Source organism: Hyperoodon ampullatus, assembly GCF_949752795.1.
Source record: "Hyperoodon ampullatus genome assembly, chromosome: 11".
NCBI classification, from domain to species: Eukaryota; Metazoa; Chordata; class Mammalia; order Artiodactyla; family Ziphiidae; genus Hyperoodon; species Hyperoodon ampullatus.
This window is the reverse complement of record NC_136924.1, coordinates 20114657-20138610: the sequence shown is the minus strand read 5'-3', so window position 1 is coordinate 20138610 and position 23954 is coordinate 20114657. Positions and strand designations below refer to the sequence as shown.

At 39.4% G+C, this 23954-nt stretch overlaps 1 protein-coding gene across 3 annotated transcripts in view; it reads left to right on the top strand.

Moving 5' to 3' along the window:
- NTN4 (netrin 4) overlaps nucleotides 1-23954 on the top strand; it is a gene marked incomplete at both ends in the record, with an annotated part of 116205 nt that overhangs the window by 43526 nt on the left and 48725 nt on the right. For all 3 annotated transcript variants that reach the window (XM_079714399.1, XM_079714398.1, XM_079714400.1), the window contains one exon: nucleotides 1382-1660. In XM_079714399.1, coding sequence (XP_079570525.1) covers nucleotides 1382-1660 — 279 coding nt within the window. The remainder of the gene's footprint in view (nucleotides 1-1381; nucleotides 1661-23954) is intronic.

Here is a 23954-nt window from a genome sequence, read left to right as displayed (position 1 = left end):
ACCTCTACCCCTCCAAAGTAACAGAGATTCTCTACTAGAGAATTTGCACCACCCCACCCCAAGGTCCATTTTTTTGTTTGTTTGTTTGTTTTTTGTTTTGGGTTTTTTTTTTTTGTGGTACGCGGGCCTCTCGCTGTTCTGGCCCTTCCCGTTGTGGAGCACAGGCTCCAGACTCGCAGGCTCAGCGGCCATGGCTCACGGGCCCAGCCGCTCCGCGGCAATGTAGGGTCCTCCCGGACCGGGGCATGAACCTGTGTCCCCTGCATCGGCAGGCGGACTTTCAACCACTGCGCCACCAGGGAAGCCCCCAAGGCCCATTTTATTGCCCCTGTATAATGTATAGGCTCACAGACATGTCCAAAGTCTGTCCCTTCTGAGCCTTCCTCCCTCTGGTTTCCTCCTCAGAACTAAAGCCTTAGGTTGCCTGTAGAGTCTGTCTATAACCTGCACAATAAAAAGTCTCATTACTTAGTTACCCCTTGCATTTAACCAAAAGTGCTGTTAACTAACTTGATCAGGTACATTACTCACTGCATTGGATTCAAGTGACTTCTGACTAATTTTAGAAATCAAATCCACCCTCAAAGGGTTGTATATTTACTTCCAGTAAAAATATTCCAAATATATGCCACAAGTTGCAAGGCAGATCCAGAAAAGGAGAACCAAAAATACTCATAGAGAAAGTGGTCCCAATTAATAACTGATGAGTCTTTGAAAGGGTCATACCTCATTTAGAAATATAAGTGCCTGGATCTTTATTTTGCAGTCACTTCCTAACTGGTCTTCCTGCTTCTATTCTTTACGCTTTATAATCCATTCTCCTCGCAGAAGCAAGCGAGAGTTACCTTTATTAAAAATGCAAATCAGATCACATCACTTCTCTGCCTATTACCTTACAGTGGCTTCCCACTACAGTTAGGGTAACTCTACCACGGCCTTTAAAGGGCTCTCTATTCATGATCTGTCATACGTGGCCTCTGTCCTCCTCTCCACTGTCCCCTTGTCCCCTGAACTCTAGTCACACTGGTCTTGTTCTTCCTTGGATAAGCCAAGCTTGATTCCACTTCAAGGCCTTTAAACTGGCTGTTCCTTCTGCCCAGAATGCTCTTCCCCCAAGATCTTTGTATGGCTGCCTTCATCCCAAGAGTCAGATTTCTGCTGATTACTCAATTTATACTTCTGCATCCCAACAGGCAGCACATCTGTTCCTTGGGATAACAGGGCAGCTCTTCCCCAGGGGTGATCAAGGTCTGAAAACCTCTTGTTATCTTATTACTTGCAGATAATAAAAGGTATAAATCAAACCAGGACTACACGGGGCAAATAGTTCAGGGTTTGCACACAGTCCTATATATGCACAGCATTTTCTTTTTCTTTACAGGTTATTTTCAGAGCTTTGTCACCACCGTATGATGTGGAGAACCCTTACAGTGCCAAAGCGCAGGAGCAGCTAAAGATCACCAACCTCCGTGTGCAGCTGCTAAAACGACAGTCTTGTCCCTGTCAGAGAAACAACCTGAATGCAAAGCCTCAACATTTTACGCACTATGCAATCTATGACTTCATTGTCAAGGGCAGCTGCTTCTGTAATGGCCACGCTGATCAGTGTATACCTGTTGATGGCTTCAGACCTGTCAAGGCCCCTGGAGCATTCCACGTGGTATGTAAAACAAGTCCTCACTTACGAAAAAAAATCATTTGGTAGTCTAAGTTCCCTTAGAGTGCGTCTGTGCTTACATGGTTCTTCTTCTTTCTTCCTCTGCTGATTCACTCCTCTGACTCCATGCCCATCCTATAAAGTGCCTATTAACTTGTTTTTTAATCTTCCATTTTAGAATTATAAATAGTCAAGTATGATAACCAGATTCCTTGGAAAACATCCATGCCAGTTTTTAGTACCATGACTTCCAGATATAAAGTGTAAGGCGAGCAGTAGGAGAGGTTGGCATAATCATATTTGTGGCATTATCACATAGAAACCAGCTTTGACAGTAAATGGGTGCCATTGTTAAGGAGATTTTAGAGTGGAAAAAATAAGAACTTCAATTTAATGCCCAGTATCTTTTGCTGGCCAGCCAGTAGAATGAACAATAATTTTCCTCTGTAAAGAGTAGCCTCTCAGGGCTTCCCTGGTGGCGCAGTGGTTGAGAGTCCACCTGCCGATGCAGGGGACACGGGTTCGTGCCCCGGTCCGGGAAGATCCCACATGCCGCAGAGCGGCTGGGCCCGTGAACCATGGCCGCTGAGCCCGCGCGTCCGGAGGCTGTGCTCCGCAACGGGAGAGGCCACAACAGTGAGAGGCCCGCGTACCGCAAAAAAAAAAAAAAAAAAAAGAGTAGCCTCTCACCCTACGGAAGACTTAAATGCTCCTTCCTCTAGGCTCACACGTCTCATTGCGCTTTCCTCTGAACTTTTACTTGTTTGCATCTCCCAGGAGATCACGAACTTCCTGAGGACAGAGACTGTGTGATCTTCATATCCTCAGGACCGAGTGTATTACCTGAGCCAGAAGAAGGTGTTCAGTAGGTGTTTGGTTGAATGATAGCAACATAGGAATAGGGAGATGATGAAAATTACTGTCATTGTCCTCACCTCATCTTCTTCCAAAAAAGATACAAAGTGGCTCAGACAGAAAGTACCTTGTTGGGATGCATCCAGAGCTGTGAATGAGGATTAGGCAAGTAGGAGAACACTCTAATTCTTTCACTTGATATTTTGCTCCGATACTTCTAATCAAACCAAACCAAACATAAATAAAACTTAAAAGGCCTCAGAATATCCTTACTTCATTACCTAAAGAGTAGACTTACACATTTGTCTTCTTTCTCCCAGCCCTGATATAGGTATGGCCGTGAGGGACCATGAACCAGCTAGCCAGCAGGATAGTCTGTGTTAGCTGGGCTGAGTTGCTGGGGTGCAGAATAGCATTGGGGTAACTGAAATGACTAGGACAGTAGCCAGGAAGTTACAAAAATAGAAACAATGCTATTACTTCTAGAAGTGAAGCTGGGGCTTCCAAGTTGAAGGAAGTGCAATACTCATTCAACAAACATCTACTAGTGTCTACTCATTAATGGATTTTTGAACCAATATTGTTTCAAATAAGGGATGGAATAATTTGTTATACCTAAGTTAATTGGGTTCAGGTATTATTCAAATAGAAAATAACCTAGATATTCTAGATACATGTCAACCAACTAGACTGAAACAAGAAAATTTGCATGAGGTAAGATGCTAATAAAGTTCTGCCATTATATTTAAGTGCATTAGCGAAGGAGAGCCGGCCGGCTGCAATGTACTGAATGTTTGTGTCCCCACCCCCAAATCTGTATGTTGAGACCCTAATCCCAATGTGATGGTATATGGAGGTGGAGCCTTTGGGAAGTAATTAGGTCATGAGAGGGGAGCCCTCATGAATGGGATCAGTGCTCTTAAAAGAAGAGGCCAGACAGCTAGCTAACTCTGTTTCTGCCATGTGAGGACACAGTGAGAAGTCTGCAGTCTACAACCTGGAAGAACGCTTTTACCAGTACCTGACCATGCTGACACCCTCATCTCAGACTTCTAGCCTCCAAAACTGTGAGAAATAAATTTCTGTTATTTATCATCCACCCAGTCTATGGAAATTTGTTCTAGCAGCCCAAACGGACCACGACACTGGCCTTTTGTTTTCTCAGCTATCTTTTAATCCAAGCCTTATAGGATTATTTCAGGGTAGAGTCCTGAGCAAAAGGACAGATACAAGCTTAGAAGCCCACAAAACATGGCCCAGAATAGGCCATATTTGATTTGTCTCATGACCTATGAGACAATCTGAATGGCTCTGGTCAACCAAACTAAATTACCAGAGTTCTCAAGAGCCTTGTAAAGCATTCATGAGTATGCATTTAAAAGCAATAGTTTTGAGACTTCCCTGGTGGTCCAGTGGTTAAGACTCCACGCTTCCACTGCAGGGGGCATGGTTTCGATCCCTGGTCGGGGAAATAAGATCCTGCATGCCACATGGCCCACCCCGCAAAAAAAAGCAGTGGTTTCTTTTTTTTTTTTTTTTAAAGTAAATCCTCTGAATGTAAACTTTCAAAGAGTTAGCAACACTTTCTTAGGCTGAAGAGAAAATTCTGGAAGTTTTTATTATATACTCTGGGTATATGCAAATACACTGCCCAGGGTGAGAGCCACTGGGAGTGGGTATCTTGCATCTGCTTCTCACCCAACAGCAGCAATCCCATCATCATCTCCTGTGCCCGGGACAAGCTGGTTAAGGTATGGAAACTGGAATACTGCAAACTGAAGTCCAACCATATCAGCCCCCCGGGCCACCTGAACACTGTGACTGTCTCTCCAGATGGATCCCTCTGTGCTTCCGAAGGCAAGGATGGCCAGGCCATGCTGTGGCACCTCAATAAAAGCAAGCGCCTTTACATGCCAGTTGGTGGGGACATCATTAATTCCCTGTGCTTCTGCCTCAACCACTGCTGGCTCTGTGCCACCATGGGCCCCAACACCCAGCTCTGGGACTTGGAGGGCAAGGTCATTGTAAATGAACTGAAGCAAGAAGTTATCAGTACCAGCAGCAAAGCAGAGCCACCCAGTACACCTCTCTGACCTGGTCTGCTGATGGCAAAAGTCTTAAAATACAACTGTTCTCTACAATCTTCTGCCAGCCTACCAAGGCTTGGACAGTGGTGATGGTAACATGGATGTCTGGGCTGTGTACCACTTCATTCAAGAGGGCATTAATGTTGTCTCTGCCGATCCTATGCCAAGAACATGGGCTTACATGGTGAGCATGTGGGAGCCTTCACTGTGGTCCTACAAAGATGCTGATGAAGCCAAAAGGGTGGAGTCACATTTGAAGATCTTGATCCATCCCATGTATTCTCAATGGAGCCCTGACTGCCTTAACCATTGTGACCAGCCTGGATTTGCAAAAACAACGGTTGCAAGAAGTGAAAGGCATGGCCGACTGTGTCATTAGATTCAGATTCAGCTTGTCTCCAGCCTCAAGAAAGAGGGCTTCTCCAACAATGGGCAGCACATTGCTAACCAAATTGGCATGTTTTATTTCACAGGGCTAATGCCTGAACAGGTGGAGTGGCTGACCAAGGAATTCTCCATCTACATGACAAAGGTCAGCCACATCTCTGTGGCAGGGGACACAGACAACTGGGCTACCTTGCTCATGACATCCACCAGGTCACCAAGTGAGTTCTCTGATGAGAGGGAACAGAGACAACTTTCCTGTCTTCAGCCTCTGCAGTTGTGAGATTCACACGGAGGATGAGGGAGGGTGAATCATTTTTTTCAACCACAGTGCTTAACACTCAGCAATGTGTTTCTCAGAAAAGAACATGTAGTGAAATGGGGCAGAAACATCCGTGGCTGGTGTCTGGAACTTTGTGGCTCTAAACTAAATCTTCCCCATCCTTATATTTCCAGCTTTTCTGTAAGAATTTACATGTGCAAGGAAGTCAGAGCCCCCCAAAACCTGCCAATCACTCCACTGTAATATTTCAGAAGTTTAACTGAAGCGCCCTGCAGTGTCGGGGGTTCCTCTGTGGATCCAGTATGTGAGATAGCCCCTGTCCGAGGCTTCGTGAGAAGACCTAGCTCTGACATTAACGGTCAGCCTGTTTGTTCTCCAGTGGTTGAGGAGCCTTGTCAACAGACCATAATACAGAAATCGTGTTCTGTGAAAACCAGCAAGTCTGCTGCCACTGCAACAAAAAAAAGAGATGCCGTCTCCTGTCTTATATAAGTGAAAAGAAAGAAGGCTCTCCTTTCTAATACTTGCAGGCATTTTTAATGTTCCTCTCTTTTCCCTTATCACTGCTGTTCTTTTCCTTAGAAAGATCTAGAACTAGCCTAGATTTTCATCCTGTTCTACTACTTGATTGACCATCAACCCCATCCTATCAGGATTTACTTATTTGAAGAATGAAGAACATCATTTACTGCTCATCCCATACCCTACCTCTCTCAGCAAGGAGTAGTGGAGAGTAGGTAACTGCACTTTATTTCAGCAACCTCTTCGGTGATTATCTCCTGTCGGGATGTTGCCTCTGGCCAGTCGGACCTCATACTTTCATTCAGCGTGTTTGTGCAGTCACTCATTTCATATCATGAGTAGGCCAATGCAGTGTTGTACCAGAAAAGAGAATTCCCTGGGCTTTAGTGTTAATCTTTGTGTGCTGCCAGCTAGGCTTAGGCTTTACCCTTTGGAAAGGTAAGCTTCATCTGCTCTAATCATGTAGACTTATTGCAGCTTGGTTTCTCTGTTACACTAAAGTTACTGTAGACCCTGCCCCCTGCCACCCAAATAGATAACTATCAACCTAAAAAGAGGATCTGGATAACCAAGTAAAGGGGATTGTATAGTAAGTGTTTTTTTCCATTTCAAAAGGATGTTAGAATGAGGAGTCTCCATCCTAGAAGACCCTATGGGATGGAAACCTCATTTCCTTACTCACCTCAGGCTCCTTTGAAATTGGAAGCCATTTCTTCTTAAAATAATACTCATTTTGTGACATCCTACTCCCCAGCTTTCATACTGATTTCAACTTCTGCAACAATGGTGGTAGCCCCCAGTGCTGTAACTATAGCATGTACCAAAACCAGGCAAGACCAAGTCACACGTGGAGCTAGGGCCAGGTAAGGGGTTAGAAACAGGTAAGTGGCCAAGGCCATGATGGTTTGCAGGGATCTGGTTCCAGAAGAATTCCTGCTGTCTCGACTCTCTTTAAAAAAAAAAAAAAAAAAAAGCCATAAGCAATTGGACCAGCAGAGGCTTATGACTAGAAATGTGAATGGTTCTGGTTTCAGATTTTTCCCATCCCTAAGCTTAGGTGCATTTTATTTTCATGTATATTTTTTTCTGGATTATAAAGAGTTGGTATTAAATTTGGACATAGTTGCCTGGTTTGAATGTGATATTCTTATCCCTATGATTGCTTAGCTGAGCAAATTGCACATTAAAAGCATAGTATTTTGCTTTATTAAGAGCATGGTCATAAGGTCAATTGTCCTCCCATATTTGTGTATCTGTGAACACCATTCATTATACATATGCAGCTGTAAATAACCAGATTCATAAATTGTGCCTGCAGAACAGAAGGTAGCCTCTTAAGAGAGTATTCTTTTACTAGTCAGCTTGTCATAGGTATGTGTGTATAAATCTGACTTTCTTTAGCACAGTTTTTCTTTATATCAGTCATTCTCAAAGTGTGGTCTCTGCACCAGCAGCATCGGGATTACCTGAGAACTTGTTATAATTTCAAATATATATCCAGTCCTACTGAATCAGAAATTCTAAAAATGGGGCTCAGGTATCTGTGTTTAACAAGCCCTCAGGTGATTCCAGTGCTTGCTAAAGTTTGAGAGCTGCTGCTTTATAGACTATGCCAAATCCCCTGCAGCCAATGTTGTGAGGATGAGTAATTAGTTAATGAAATCTGGTTTTACGGGCTAGAATTTTTGATGGCTGATGATAGAGAACTAGGGAAGTTAATGGAAATGATACTTAGTCTGTTTCTTAAGCTATATAAGATTTTAGGGCCATTTTCCTTCTTTGGAAGAGGGGGGTAGGAAAAGGCATGAAGTGGGGTACCAGTTCGCAGCCTCATTTACCTTTAAACACTCCTCCTGTGTCTTTTAAAGTAGTACCACCTTTTCCATTTTCCCCTTCTTCCCAATCCATTCCATTTAGCCTTCACCAGTTCAATTTTTCCTTATCTGTTCATGTCACTGGAAGGCAGAACAGCGCAGTGTTTAAGACCCTAGCATTGGAGTCAAATAGATCTGGATTTGACTCACCACAGCATTTACTAAATTAATGTCTCACTGAACCTCAGTTCCCTAAGAAAATGAGAACAATGTCTACCTTATATAGTTATCGTGAGGCTTAAAAATATGATAGCCAGTGCCTGGCATATGGTAGCCTCTATCTACATTGCTGTTGTTATCTTATATTATCTCAGCCTTTTCTACCACATTTCTCACAGACACTTTCTCCCCAGTAGCGACAAGAATAAATCATAGTGTATGTGCTTTTTGACATGTTTACAAGGCTAGAGGTTTTGTGTCAAGGAAAACTGTACTTTGATTCCAGCCTGCTGGGATCCCAGAAATTATGTGAAGAGGAGATCTTAAGCTTTTTCTCCTTGCAGCTGGGAGAACTGATGTAGTTCTCTTTTTCCCAGCAGCTGGTGATTTTACAGCTGTTGGATGATGGATGGTAATAAGAAGGAACATGGAACGTTTCATTGTTTTACTAAAATATCATTCATTGGATAACAAGAGGCCATAGAATGCCGTGGAGAATTGTTTAAATGCCTTGAGTTACACTAAGGTTAAAGTGGATTTTTCTTTTGTAACCAGAAACTCATTATAAAAGAGTGTCAACATTTTGACTAAATGTGTTCTAAATCTAAAAGAAAACATTAAAACCTATGGAAACATAATGTGGGTTTTGAGGAAAATATTACTTAGCCTACCTAGCTGTGTAAGGCAAGTTTCAGAATCATTCATATAGTTTCATTACAAAAATTTTTCTAATCTGAATCTGAATACATTTATTCATGTATTTATATTTGCACATCTTATATGTCATGTTTTATAAATTCAGGACAGATTTAAGACCATAGTTTTCTTTTTAAAAATTCTTTTTGTACTGTGAATAAGCCAAATGTACAATAATAATTAGAAAGCTTTTGGCTCTTCAGGTATTAAGGAAAAGAGCAGAGGGTTTAAAAACAATCAATAAAGTTATTAAATGAGAATATTAAATCAGAATTTTAAAATATTTTCATATAGAAAACATGCATGTATATTTGGAAATGAACATCTATAAATTAGTGTCAGGTCTTCTCAGCAGAGAAAAAATAATTATCATGGATTATAAATACTGCTGATAATAGTTACAACTTATTAAATGCTTATAGTGTGCCAGGTCTTGTGCTGTCATGTTACAAATGTTATTGAATTTTATCTTCACAACAACTGCAGGAAGTATCATCATCACTTTCTTTCATAGACGAGGAACTGAGGCCTAAGGCTTGGGAATGCTAACTGATTTCCCAAAAGTTAATAAAAAGTAGAGCTCAGGTTAAATTCACCACCCATTCTCTTTTTGTTGTTGTTGTTGTGTTGTTAAAAACTTAATCTGTACTTAACCTATACTTGATATTATGCCAAGAACAGAGTAAAAAAGAGGGGAGAAAGCACAGGAGGGCAAGTGTGGTAGGGGTGGGCTCAAGTGATTGATTATCATCATGGATCATGGAATCTAAACTGAGCAAAGGGAATTCCCTGGTTGTCCAGTGGTTAGCTTTCACTGATGAGGGCATGGGTCTGTGCGGCCCAGCCAAAAAATAAATAAATAAAAAATAAATAAACTGAGCAAAGAGGGAAGTGAGGACACAAGAGACAAAACACTATTCCCACAACCAAAGTTTCCTTGTTTTATATTTTATAAAGCCCTTTCCCATGCATTATTTCACTTGATCCTTACTACAATCCTAGAAGATAAGCATTTTTGTTTCTATTCTGCAGATAAGGGGAACTGAGGTACAGAGAGATTAATTTACCTGCTTGTAGTCACAGTGATAGAGAGCAATTTCTCACATTCAGAGTTCTTACTACCATACCCTACCTCCACCACCAATATGGTACCAAGGAAAAAACTCTCATTTAAAAGACTATTTTTATAGGAATAGGTAATCTATCCAAGTCATCTAATTTCTGTTGAACCAGAAATTATCATTGATTCTCTCTTCTCTTCTATTCATTACTGAAATGGCCCAAAGGGAAGAAAGAAAGAGTAAAAGCAATAAGTTTGGAAAATCTACAAAGAAAATAATTCAGAAGTGACTATCTTTTGGGGGGTATGAATCATCTTTGATCAGTATCTTTGGTTTTATTAGGAAGAGGGATTTCTGGATCTACCATTCTTTACTTCCATCTCTAGCCATAAATCATTTTCACTGCTAATGAAAGGCAGCAGCAATCCCAAGCAGTTCACTTGTCACATTAGACCAGGAGGAATGGGTAATCCTATCACCAAGGGGCGTGCAATGTTGTATTCCTAATATTAACAAAATAGAAACTGTCAGCTTGATGCAGTTAGTGTGAGACTATTCTCAATTCATTTCAAGGTCTTAGAGTTCTTCTTTCAATATTCCTATGTTAGTATAGTATAACTTTGCCAGTAGTCCCTTGGCAGTGAGTAACTACATAGAAGGTGTACAGAGTGTTCTTTATACTTCATTTACTACCTTGTGTTTCCTAGTAGCAGGGCAAGTCAGTAAAACATGTTCATGGCTGCAAACTGTTAGTGTTTTGACTATAAGACTGCAAATGAATCTAGCCTTATTTTCCCTCTAAACAGTAAGACACACTCTCTTTTAATGGCAAAAGTTGCCTGAGATTACTCTTTTTATTTGATGACTAGGAAACCAGAAAACTTTAAATCTAGAGGCGTTACAAAATAATATTTTGCACTCAGGAAAGGAATTCCCTGTGGGGTTCCTTTCAAGGGTTCCCCCAGAACATTTAAGTATTTGTTTATAGGCTTTTGACTACTTCACAGAGAGGTTGAAGGATAAAAATACCAGAAAGCTAAAATGTTAGTGTGAGAGCTGACATCTCTGAAAGTAAAATATAAGCCAATAGGAAAGTAAGGTTGATTCTCCAAATAGTATAATATTTGTACATTCAACTTTTCATGAACATGCTTTACAGAAAGTGAATCACGTGTATTTTTAGGTCAAAATTTGGGCACTGTAAGGATACAAAAATGAGTTTCTTTAACAGGTTTAAGCTGCTAGTTCTATAAATTGGGAAACAACAACTTAAATTTGACATTTTTCCTACTGTAAAATACTCCTTAGATATTCAAGGCATATCGCACTTTGCAGATTTTCTTATGAATATTTCCTTTTCAGTCCAGTAGCATTTGGGGGTCCATCCTGTGGATAGCTGGGAGCCTAGAGTCAGATCTCTGGATCTGGAAAGCCTAGTCTCCCTGTTTAATTGCTAAGATAATGGAGTGAGTGGAGGGTGAAGCTACATGGAAAGAGAAAAGCTGAGGTTACAGATATCTGACTTCTGGTTCACAACCCCAGGTCTCATATCTCTGTGGTATTTCATTTGTGTCTTGCCAATTTTGTAAGAGCTGGAAATGTACTTCAATTTGTCTTAAAACAATTACATTCAGTAGAAGATAAGTTGTAATTTAAGTCCTGTTCCCTCTTATGAGGCGAATTTTAGTTACCAGACACATAAGTTTAAAATACACACACACACACACACACACACACACACACATACAGACAAGTATATAGATATATATAATAATTATTCCACAAGATGGAGGAAGCTCACAGCCATTTCAAATAGTGAGGAAGACAAGGTCTCTTAATCTTGGCATTCAAAACCTTAATACTATAATTGGAGCTTGAGTCATCTTAGCAATGTAAATATTTAATGGAATAAAATAGTACATGTGTGGGGATACAGAAGTAGTATGGTATTTGTTAATTCTTAATAAGATTTTTTTAATCATATGGAATTCTGATACTTTTTTAACTCTCTAGAGCTGTTTAGATAGAAAAAGCAGAGAAAATTATGGTTTCAAAAACTACAATCTATTGTATATGGAAATGGAAAAATGATTACTTTTTCCTACTATTAAATATGTTATATATACAAACAATTACGAAATTTGTAAAAGTAAACACTGGTCAAGTGTCTTTGTCCTTCAATTTTTGCATCTCTAAGGGCACCAGTACCAGGCATGTAATTTAGCTGGCTCAGTCAGCTCTCAGAATTCCTGAAGGGCAATGGTTTCATTGTTTCCCAGATAAGCCCCTAGTAGGCATTAAAATTAAAGGAAACATGGAATTGTAGTATTTCCATATGCTAAATAGAGGCTAAAGATCATAATTGTAGTATATTTATCTTCTAATTCTCATTTGTAATTTAATTCAATTCTCATAGGTAATAAAAAGAGAATTACACTTTGACACCTAACTTCACTAACATGCAAAGCAAAGAATTACAGCCTCTTTTGTCAAACAAGTAGGTTATTAGTGGCCTTGACACAAAGCCCCAATCATTCCTCAGACCTCCAAGAGTCCACTGTACTTATCACGATTAAAATACTTACTTCACTGTATTATTTGCTTACATATCCAGCTTTCCCTATCTGCTAAACTACTGATTTTTTAATGGCAGATACTGGGATAGTCACAATGTCTAACATATAGTGGGTTCAAAAAATCCCCAGTCAATATATGAATGAATTAATCAATGGCACTGAAAAAATAAGAGATTCATTTCAGATAATAATGTTAAAAATATCAATAATACTGACTGTTCTTGATTGTGTCACACATCTACATACATTTTCTCTTTTAATCCTCAAATACATGGAGCCACTACTATTATCCTTATTTTATAGGTAGGAAGCTATGTCTTTTTATTAAGGAATTTACCCAAGATTATTGAGAGCAGGGGTTGGAAACCCCATGTATCTAATTCCAAAATTTATTCTCTTTATGTCACATTTATCTACATAATGCTAAGAAAAGAACCCAATTTAAAAATGGGCAAAGGTTGGGCTTCCCTGGTAGCGCAGTGGTTGAGAGTCCGCCTGCCAATGCAGGGGACACGGGTTCACGCCCCGGTCCGGGAAGATCCCACATGCCATGGAGTGGCTAGGCCCGTGAACCATGGCCGCTGAGCCCGCGCGTCCGGAGCCTGTGCTCCGCAACGGGAGAGGCCACAACAGTGAGAGGCCCGCGTACTGAAAAAAAAAAAAAAGGGCAAAGGTTCAAATAGGTATTTTTCCAAAGAAGACATGCAAATGTCCAATAAGCCCATGAAAAGATGCTTGACATTCTTAGGCATTAGGGAAATGCAAATCAAAACCACAGTGAGATACTGCTTCACATCCACTAGGATGACTGTAACCAAAAAGGCAGATAATAACAAGTGTTAATGAGGATGTAGAGAAATTGGAACCCTCATACATTGCTGGCAGGAATGTAAAATGGTGCTGCTGCTGTCTGGCAGGTCCTCAAAATGTTTAACATAGAGTTATTATATGATCCAGTGATTCTATTCCTCAGTATCTGCCCAAGTGAATTGAAAACATATGTCTACACAAAACCTTTTACGTGAATGTTCATAGCAGCATTATTCATAGGAGCCAAAAAGTGGAAACAAAAAAAAACAAAAACAACAACAACAAAACAAACAAACAAAAAAAGTGGAAACAACCCAGTGTCCATCAACTGATGAATGAATAAACAAAATGTGGTATATCCATACAATAGAGTATTATCCAACCATAAAAAGGAATGCAGTACTGATACATGCTAAAACGTAAATGGACCTTGAAAACAATATGCTAAGTGAGAGAAGCCAGACACAAAAGGCCACATATTGTATTATTCCTTTTATATGAAATGTCCAGAAAAAGCAAATCCATAAAGACAAAGTAGGTCAGTGGTTGCCAGGAGTTGGAGCTCAGGGAGGAATGGGGAGTGACTGCTTAATGGACACAGGTTTTCTTTTTGGGGCGATGGAAATTCTCTGGAATTAGATGATGGCAATGATTGCACAATTTTTTTGGATATTCTAAAAATCACTGAATTGCATGCTTTAAAATTGTTAAAATGATGAATTTTATGCTATGTGAATATAATCTCAATAAGAAAAAATCAAAAGCTAAAAAACAAACCAACCAATCCATGGCTGGTTATAAAGGAACTTTACAAAATGAATATATTTCTTTTCAAGTCCCAGTCATTAAGCTGACTGTTTTAAAAAGCAGTAGCTTTGGATGGATGGGTATTGAAGAAAACCAATTCTTTCAGTATCTGTGGTTGTTGTTTCTGGACATATTCAAATGATCACAGATGTGGTAATGACTGCTTTCTGATAGAGTTGCCAAACAAGCATAAGTTTTTAATATCAGTACTTCCACCTTAATCTTTCATATGAGCATACTCAATAATGAAGACTATGTTTTACAAGATTCACCTGGAAACAAGCAATTTTCCATATGAAAAGAAGCACCTGAATGAATTAATTCAACAACAAAAGACTATGGAAGAAAACATGCCCTAGCAACTGGCTTCTTGTACTATAATCAGGGGCTCATTTATCTTAAGTCAACTTTTGTAACACCCTCTGCACTGTAGAGAATACTGAGTGACAGTTAAACAGAACTGTCAAGAAAAAAGGAAAACAGTGGGAAATGTGAACTAGAATGAATTAAAAAAAAAAAAAAAAGAAAGAAAGGAAGAAAAAACTTTTTATAAGAATGCAAAATAGTCAGTGACAAGGAATTTTCCTTTAAAATAACCAAAAGCTATGTGAATATATTGAGCAAGTGAATGTCAATGTGGTGGAAAGTACCTAAAAATCCCCCACAGCATTTCTAATAGAATTTACCTGGTCCCCAACTAATTATAAAAACCCATCTAAATCCTCAAAGACATTGAACAGAACCCCACAAGACCTTCCTTCTTTCTTGCATCAAATGCTGCTTGAGAGATAAGTTGCTTAGAAAATGAGTTCTAGTTTTTCCCTTCACTTAGTTTCTCAGGTTCTTGTCTGATAGTTTTAACAGCATAGGAGAAGTTATATATTGTTAATTCTACTTTTGCTATTTCTTTCTAAAATTATTCAAATTAAATAGATACTAAAAAATTGAAATTGATATGATACCTTTTTCCCTCCAGAGATTTTATCATAAGAAGTTATTTTAGGTGTTTGTGGGAAGGAAAAAAACAAAATCTTCCTGATGACATCACTGTTCTAAGATGGAAGACTAATATTTTAGGACTCCCTTGGGAGTTCTGTTCCGTTTTGCCACTGATTTGTGTTGTGACCTTGGAAAAGTTTAAATATGAAAAGACAAGTGCAAAGTGAACTTATGAAAACAAGACTTAACTGAGATCAAACGAAGAGCAAAGATGGAGTGGGTCACACGGCTATGTATGATAGCAACTGTCCCAGTGACTCAACACAGTAACGCAGGCAGTAATCGGGCTTGAAAGAAATTTCAGATGCCTTAGCTGTATAGTAAGATAGTTTCTTATATAGTATTTTAGGAAAGTCAAAGTCTGCCTATAAAAAAGAACTGCAGCAAGACTCTAATGATATTTGTTAATCTTCTCTTGTTCTATATCTTGAAGAAACTGTAGCTGTTATAGAGGAGAAAAGGAGTTAATTTGATATTATGAGGCAATTCCTTAGATACACTGAAATAAATGTCTTAAAATCAGAGTACCTTACTTTATTGCCATTGTACACATGCAAATCTGAAACCAAATTATGCATGTAACCTAACTATTCATTTGTAGGATTTATCCAAATAAATATACCTGTTGGACAGACATAATTTTTAAAAGCCCAGTAGTCAGAAATAATTCTTAAAACCCATTGGAGGGCTTCTCTGGTGGCACAGTGGTTCAGAGTCCGCCTGCCGATGCAGGGGACACGGGTTCGTGTCCTGGTCCGGGAAGATCCCACATGCCGCGGAGCGGCTGGGCCCGTGAGCCATGGCCGCTGAGCCTGCGTGTCCGGAGGCTGTGCTCCGCAACGGGAGAGGCCACAACAGTGAGAGGCCTGCGTACCACACACACACAAAAAAAACCCATTGGAAACAAAAAGCAAATAAGAAATAGTACTATGTAAGGAAGTAATGATAGAAAAAAAATCACATAAATTGGTAATAGTATGATCTTATCTAAATGTAATCTTCATAAGCTTCCTGAGCATCACAATTTTTAGTTTAATACTATTTTCACTTTTATGGCAGAAATATTTATTACAGTCCCCACAGGAAAGATAAAGTGCCTAATGAAACTGAAAAAAAGAAGCTAGTAGAATTAATCTTGTAAAAATACGAGACATTCAAAACCCATTTAGCTATATAAAGCGTGTTGAAATTCCACTTTTAGAAGTATATCCTCAAGTAGTCTAGACAGAAGAACGTTAGGTAACATGTGGAGGATAAGAAATGGCAGGTTAAAGGATACAATTTTTTTTAACTTATTTATTTAAATTTATGTATTTATTTTTGGCTGTGTTGGGTCTTCGTTGCTGCATGCAGGCTTTCTCTAGTTGCGGCGAGCAGGGGCTACTCTTCGTTGTGGTGCGTGGGCTTCTCATTGTGGTGGCTTCTCTTGTTGCAGAGCACAGGCTCTAGGCACACGGGCTTCAGTAGTTGTGGCACATGGGCTCAGTAGTTGTGGCCAGCGGGCTCAGTAGTTGTGGCTCGCGGGCTATAGAATACAGGCTCAGTAGTTGTGGCGCATGGGCTTAGTTGTTCTGCAGCATGTGGGATCTTCCCAGACCAGGACTTGAACCCGTGTCCCCTGCATTGGCAGGCGGATTCTTAACCACTGCACCACCAGGGAAGTCCCAAGGATACATTTTTAAAGAGTAAAGCCATGACTGTCACACAGATATAAAATAAACATGTGTCAACCATTTTACTTAACTCAGTAATTAATGAGGGACCAGTAAGACCTTATAACTGCTTCAAAGGAAAATTCGAAGAACCACACATACACTGGCAAATGAAGAAATATACAAAGAGGTGCAAAATAGGTCAATATGAAGGGCAATGATCAATTGCATTGTCAGACACAACTGATTTGCATTTCTATGGACAAGAGTTATTTGAATTATTATTTATTTTCTACAACTTACAGAGTTGTAAAATGGTTCAGTGATAATAAAAATGCAGAGATGGGCAGAAGACCTAAGTAGACATTCTCCAAAGAAGACATACAGGTGGCCAACAGGCATGTGAAAAGATGCTCAGCATCACTAATTATTAGAGAAATGCAAATCAAAACTACAATGAAGTATCACCTCACACCAGTCAGAATGGCCATCATCAAAAAGTCTACAAATAATAAATGCTGGAGAGGGTGTGGAGAAAAGGGAACCCTCTTGCACTGTTGGTGGGAATGTAAATTGATACAGCCACTATGGAGAACAGTATGGAGGTTCCTTAAAAAACTAAAAATAGAACTATCATACGACCCAGCAATCCCATTACTGGGCACATACCCTGAGAAGACCATAATTCAAAATGAGTCATGTACCACAATGTTCACTGCAGCTCTATTTACAATAGCCAGGACATGGAAGCAACCTAAGTGTCCGTCGACAGATGAATGGATAAGGAAGATGTAGCACATATATACAATGGAATATTACTCAGCCATAAAAAGAAACAAAATTGAGTTATTTGTAGTGAGGTGGATGGACCTAGAGTCTGTCATACAGAGTGAAGTAAGTCAGGAAGAGAAAAACAAATACCGTATGCTAACACATATATATGGAATCTAAAAAAAAAAAAAATCATTCTGAAGAACCTAGGGGCAGGACAGGAATAAAGACGCAGACGTAGAGAATGGACTTGAGGACACGGGGAGGGGGAAGGGTAAGCTGGGACGAAGTTAGAGAGTGGCATGGACTTACATATACTACCAAATGTAAAATAGATAGCTAGTGGGAAGCAGCCGAACAGTACAGGGAGATCAGCTCTGTGCTTTGTGACCACCTAGAGGGGTGGGATAGGGAGGGTGGGAGGGAGACGCAAGAGGGAGGGGATATGGGGATATATGTATATGTATAGCTGATTCACTTTGTTATAAAGCAGAAACTAACACACCATTGTAAGGCAATTATACCCCAATAAAGATGTTAAACAAACAAACAAACAAGCAAACAAAAAACTGAATCACTTTGCTGTACACCTGAAACTAACCCAACATTGTAAATCAACTATGCTTCAGTTACAAAAAAAAAAAAAGGCAGAGATAACCCACAAAAGTATGCTAGCCAGAACACTTAGTCTTTTTTTTTTTTTTTTTTGGCATGGGGTTGTGGGTGGGGGGAGGCAGCATTTCAAAGTTTATCTGAATTTTACCAAGCAAAAAGAACATTATTTGTTAGTTAGGGAAATATGGAAAGAAAAGTATTCTGATAATGTTGATAATGTGGTTTCCCAAAACTTGCTACATTTGAACCTTTTAAGCCCATTGTTATAAATAAAAGTAGTCCCTATACCTGGACTCACAAAGAGAGAGAGATTTTCTTTATTCTAGGAAATCATCACTCTGAAGAGTAAGAGAGAATCCTACCTAAAATTTACTGAAGAACCCAAAATTTAAACTAAAGTGCTCACTTTAAAACCATTGTTGAGCTAATAGTACATTTTAAAACAATGGGATTATTTTAAAACCTTCTTTCATGTGGCTTTTAAATAAGGTTATGTTATTAACAATATTTTTTAACTCAAAAGTGTTTTGAAATTTATTTGGAAAGCCCAAAATGCTTTTCTCTGTCCTGGAGAAGTTTCTGCCTTCCTTTCTGCAGGGAAATTGGTTTGGAAAGTTTGTTTTTGCTTTGTTTTGTTTTTGGTTTTGACCAATCACCTAATTTCACAGAAAGCGCCATGATGAATGTTGAAAGGTAAACCACAAAACGTGATTTTAGTTCTTAGTTCTACAAAACAGAGGTCTGCTGAAACACATCTTTACGAAATCTTAAAATTAATGTCCACAATTTGGAGTACACAGATTTAGTAGCATTTGGAAATTTTGTGTGTGTGGATTCACGCTTCTGAATACTACTTCAACTCCTGATTTCATATGATAAATAGCATGCACAATGGCACAGAAAAACTGCCATTTAGATATATAAATAAAAGCTTTGGGGGCATACAAAGTTTTGCACGTGAAAAAATTCAAATAAGCCAGCAACCTGAATCTGAAAATTGACCTGAATCATTAGGCTATGCACAGTGTTCTCACTTACCATTCTTTATAAATTAAAACTAACTGTTTAGGGCTTCCCTGGTGGCGCAGTGGTTGAGAGTCCGCCTGCCGATGCAGGGGACACGGGTTCGTGCCCCGGTCTGGGAGGAGCCCACATGCCGTGGAGCGGCTGGGCCCGTGAGCCATGGCCGCTGAGCCTGTGTGTCTGGAGCCTGTGCTCCACAACGGGAGAGGCCACAACAGTGAGAGGCCCATGTACCGCAAAAAACAAAAAACAAAAAAACAAACAAACAAAAAAACTAACTGTTTAAAAGCCATCACACTACATAATATTACTATCTATCCCTACCAAATCATATCTAATAGGGAGAGCCCATAACAAAAGGCAGGCTATTCACAAAGAGCAAATCTTTAATTAGAATTCATTTACATTCCTGTTATCTCCATTTGCAAATTTATTCAGGGGAGTTTCTGATGTTAAGAGTTGTTAACACTTGCAGTGACCCAGAAATGCCCCTAGGGGGCATCAGAATTTTCAGTGTACAGACAGATTTTACACTGAACCAATGAGAATCTAAAAGTATTCTCTACCAGTACATGCCCTGAACTTATTCATGCCAGGTATGGGAAATGGGGACCAATCTTCCTATATTCACCCATCTTGAAAACTGCTAGGTTTCTCCCAGAGGAATAGGACAAATAATCCATTCAAGAACTTAATACCCTTGAAATGGCTCACTTTGAGTCCAAACCAGCCTTTGTCCCAAGGAGCTCTTCAAGGACAAATTGGTTTGAAACATACCAATATTATTTAAGTAACACACTGAAGAGATCTGGCCAAAGTAGATCCCTCAAAAATCCTACTCCCCAGGGTCTTTAGAATAGTATAGTTTAAGGGTTAAGATGGTGGCTCTGGAGTCAGACTGCTAGAATTCAAATAGCTCCACCACTTACTGGCTTTGTGACCTTGGGCAAATTACTTAAACTCTTTGGGCTTCAGTTTCCTCATTTATGAAATGGAAGTAATAATTATACCTACCTTATTCTTGTGTAAATCCAATGAATTAATATTTATACAATGCCTAGAACAGTGCCTGGTACCTAGTTAAGTGCTAATCAATATTAACTACTACTATTAATTGTTATTATTTATCATCATCATTATCATCATCTTCTTCTTCATCTTTGTTGTTCCCATTTCCCTCCCTGACTAATCCATGTTCCTTGGGCCTACAGTAGTTCTCCCAGATCAACTATAGATGACCACTCTATATAACATCATATTTACCAATATTCCTTGACCAGGAGCACTCTGGACAAAGCTGAATGTCTTTCAATCCTACTCTGCCCAAAATCCTGCTCTGTGACAAACAAAAGTATCCTATTCCCCCTTCAAATGAATAATTAGCACCCTGCTTTCTTGGGAAGTTTTTAAAATGGAACTAAACTCAATAACTAAGGTTCTCAATGCTCATTTGAATATACATTGGCTGAATAAAAAAAATTAACATATTGATTGAAAACCTATTATATGCCAGTTACTGGGGATTCAAAGAAATTTAAGCCACAGTTTCTTCCCTGCAAGAGTTTAGTGGAGAGAGGTATATAAACATGATTACCATACAGTGTACTTACATGCAGTTTTCCTATGAAATGTGTATTGGCTTCATGCATGTTTTTTGTTTTTGTTTTTTTTTCCAGGTTTGTCAGCCAGAGCAAGTTTCTTGGCAAAATAGGGAAGTAGGCACAGTTTGTCTTTGGCTCCTTCCCTCTCCCCTTTAGACATTCCCTTTCCTTCCACCAGGAAACTACTTCCCTCCTTTAAGCAACTCAGTACAGTTTTAGGATTGAAAACAGATGGTTATAATCCCTGCTGATATGTTTGTTGCTAATAATTTAAGGATTTACGCCTTCTGAGCTTAAGTACATTTTTGTAGGGAGCTCTTGAACCTAAAGCACCATTCAGAAGCTAAAGGAATGAGTCCCAGTAGGAAGAATTTCAGGCAACAGGCTGACAGGGAAGCCTCTCGTGGCTGATTTTCATTCTTTGCTCATAATTGTTTCTGCTCTATACCTCTTTATTTTTTTGCCCATGCTTTCTTACAAGTCCCGTTTTCTCTAGTGTTAAAGTATAGACCAAGGAATAGACTGTAGAGCTTTTCAACTTCTTACATTCTTGCTATATATATTATTGGGCAAGGGTTTGGAATACTCGGGCTTCAGCCTATTTTATCCCATTCTGACAGTATGTTTCAAGCCCCCTTTTACCAAACTCAATTATTATGCTTCATATTCACCATAGAACTCCCACTTCTTCTGTTAAAGGATGCAAACCTTTAATAGGGGTAGAGGAATATTTTATTTGTTAATGAAAAGACATGTTTTCCTCACAATGCTTTCTATTCAAAGGTTTATGCTGTAGCATTGTTGTGCCTGTTTTTGCCCTGCTTAAGAGGAGCAGGTTCTAACAGGCTAGCCTTTACTAGAATTTATCTCTTTTCATGCATAAGAAGTTCATTCTTTTAGAAGTTAATCCTTTTCTCTAAAAGGGACATACTATCTCTTTAGAAATTAAATCAGATTTTTGCCTTTACATTTTGTCTTAAGGTGCTACAAAGCATTGTTCCACTTTCTAAATCATTAGTTTGTCACAGCTAAATGGAGGTCCGTGAATTGCCACAGCTGCCTTTAAGTGGGCATTTTTCTTAGGTTCATAGAATAGGCACTGTTTGTATCCTTTTTTCACAAACATTTTTTAAAGTTCCAATGATGGTATGAAAGAATATTCATTTCCCACTGGAATTCAAAGAATGAAAATAAAATCATGTATATGTAAACAATAATGGCACAAGAGCTCAAGGAAATTAGTCAATTGATGAAATTCAGGAATTTCTGAATATTTAGCTGTAAAATCTTTTTTTCCGCTAACTTTCTTTACAAAGTTTAGTAGGACATGAACAATAGTTGGTCCTTTCTTTCTTGGAAAGCAGTTGGGAAGTAAATTTTATCAGACATTCACAAAACAATTCAGTTAATTTGAGTCCTTCAAAGCTTTAACCAGATTGATTATTCGCTTTGATAATTCCATTATGGTGAATGTCTGTGGTGAGCATCACCAGATGATGAAATATACCTTTATTTGGAAGGCAGGTGCTAGCATGACAGTCTACAATTACTTTAGTCACAAGCAATCGGGAAAATGCAGTTCAGAAGGAGGAAAACAGTAGAAGAAAAATCAGAAAGAATACAATTTAGTTTAGGTATAGTCATTATTGACAAATGCAAATCCATCTTCAGAGACTATTAACATTTATTTTTCATTTGTGCCACATCGGGTAGTGCCTGCAACAAAGAAGAGATATTCTCCTAGCTCTGCCTTGTTTGAATTTCACATCATTTGGAAACATGCTGCATTGGAGAGATGCCAACAGGACCCAGCCATATGACATTTGGGTCTTATCTGCTAGCTCAGAAAGGATTATGGATAGTTGCCTACAACCAGGCAGTATTCACAATACAGAGCAGCAGGGCTTAGAATCATAGAACCTTAAGACTAGAAGGACCTTACAAGTTGTCAAAGCCAATCTTCCATCTAATGTTTAAATATTCTACAACATCTTGATAAGTGATTGTCCAACCCATATGCTTGACATGGCAAACAACCAGATTCTCACAACCTCCTGCCATGGCCAATTTCCTCAACTCTATGTTTGCTGACTACTAGAAGGCCTTCTGCCCCAAAGCAAACAATTAAAAAGCAGCTTTTCGGGCTTCCCTGGTGGCACAGTGGTTAAGAATCTGCCTGCCAATGCAGGGGACACGGGTTCAAGCCCTGGTTCAGGAAGATCCCACATACTGTGGAGCAACTAAGCCTGTGTGCCACAACTACTGAGCCTGCGCTCTAGAACCTGTGAGCCACGACTACTGAAGCCCATGTACCTAGAGCCCATGCTCTGCAACAAGAGAAGCCACCCCAATGAGAAGTCTTCACACCTCAATGAAGAGTAGCCCCTGCTCGCCACAACTAGAGAAAGCTCACGCGCAGCAACGAAGACCCAACAGAGACAAAAATAAATAAATAAATAAAAATAATAAAAAAGAAAGCAGCTTTTCTAAGCAAGATGTGTATCTTCTAATGACGGATTTGAAAGAATTGTTTCCTCATTTTGCACCCACCTAGATTCTTACTTCTATAGCCTTACATATGAAGGAGTGGTATTTTCTCTTCCATGTCTATTTGCCTCTAATATATAATATTTGTCAAAGTGCACAGGTATTAATAAGCAAGTTGTTCCAGTAATTCCTTAAATTACTGGTTCAAAGTTTGTATGATTCCCTCCTTGTAAGATAAATATGCTAAAAATGACTTGCAAGTAGGTTAATATTAGTAACAAAGAAATACTATTAGACATGAGGCTGAAAACTTGGACTCTGTGCACTGGTGCTGAATCAAATCTTGGAAACAGAGTTTTGGGTGAAGTAGAAAAGAATAGCTTTATTGCTTTGCCAGGCAAAGAGGGACACAGCAGGCTCATGCCTCTCAAAAGTGTGTGTCCCAACCTGGGAGGATTTGGTGAGGAGTTTATAGCAATGGTTCAAGGGCGGAATTGTTGATAAGGGTCAGGGTGTGTGCAGGGCCTGCACTCCTTTAATCTGGCCTCAGGTAGTCTCTTGATAAGCTTCTCTGGAATGAAGAATGCGAACATCTTCCATTCGTTGGGAATTTTAGTTCTGTAAAGAGCTTAAAGATATTGTTATGTGTGTCCCTTGAGGCAGAAGCAGGACCCTGCCCCAAGGCTGCACTACTGTTTCTTGGCTGCTCCTCCCTTATCTTTGCATCCCCTCCATTCCTTGATTAGCAACTGTTTGGACCTGCCCTTTGGGACTCAGGGGAGGTCATGGAGGCTGAAGTCTATTCCCTGCAAACAAAAAACAGGGAACACATAAAGGCTTTCATGCCCAGAAGTCCCACAGGATCTTGCTTGGTTTCAGATATAGGTAGGAAAACTTTTGACATCAACAGAGAAACATACTCTCAGCATAACAAAGGAGTTTATGAAATTCATAGAATATCCAAAATGCCAAGGTATTATCTAAGAGGTATACCTCTTAGATAATTAGGAGTTGTAGTTTTTTTGTTGAAATAGA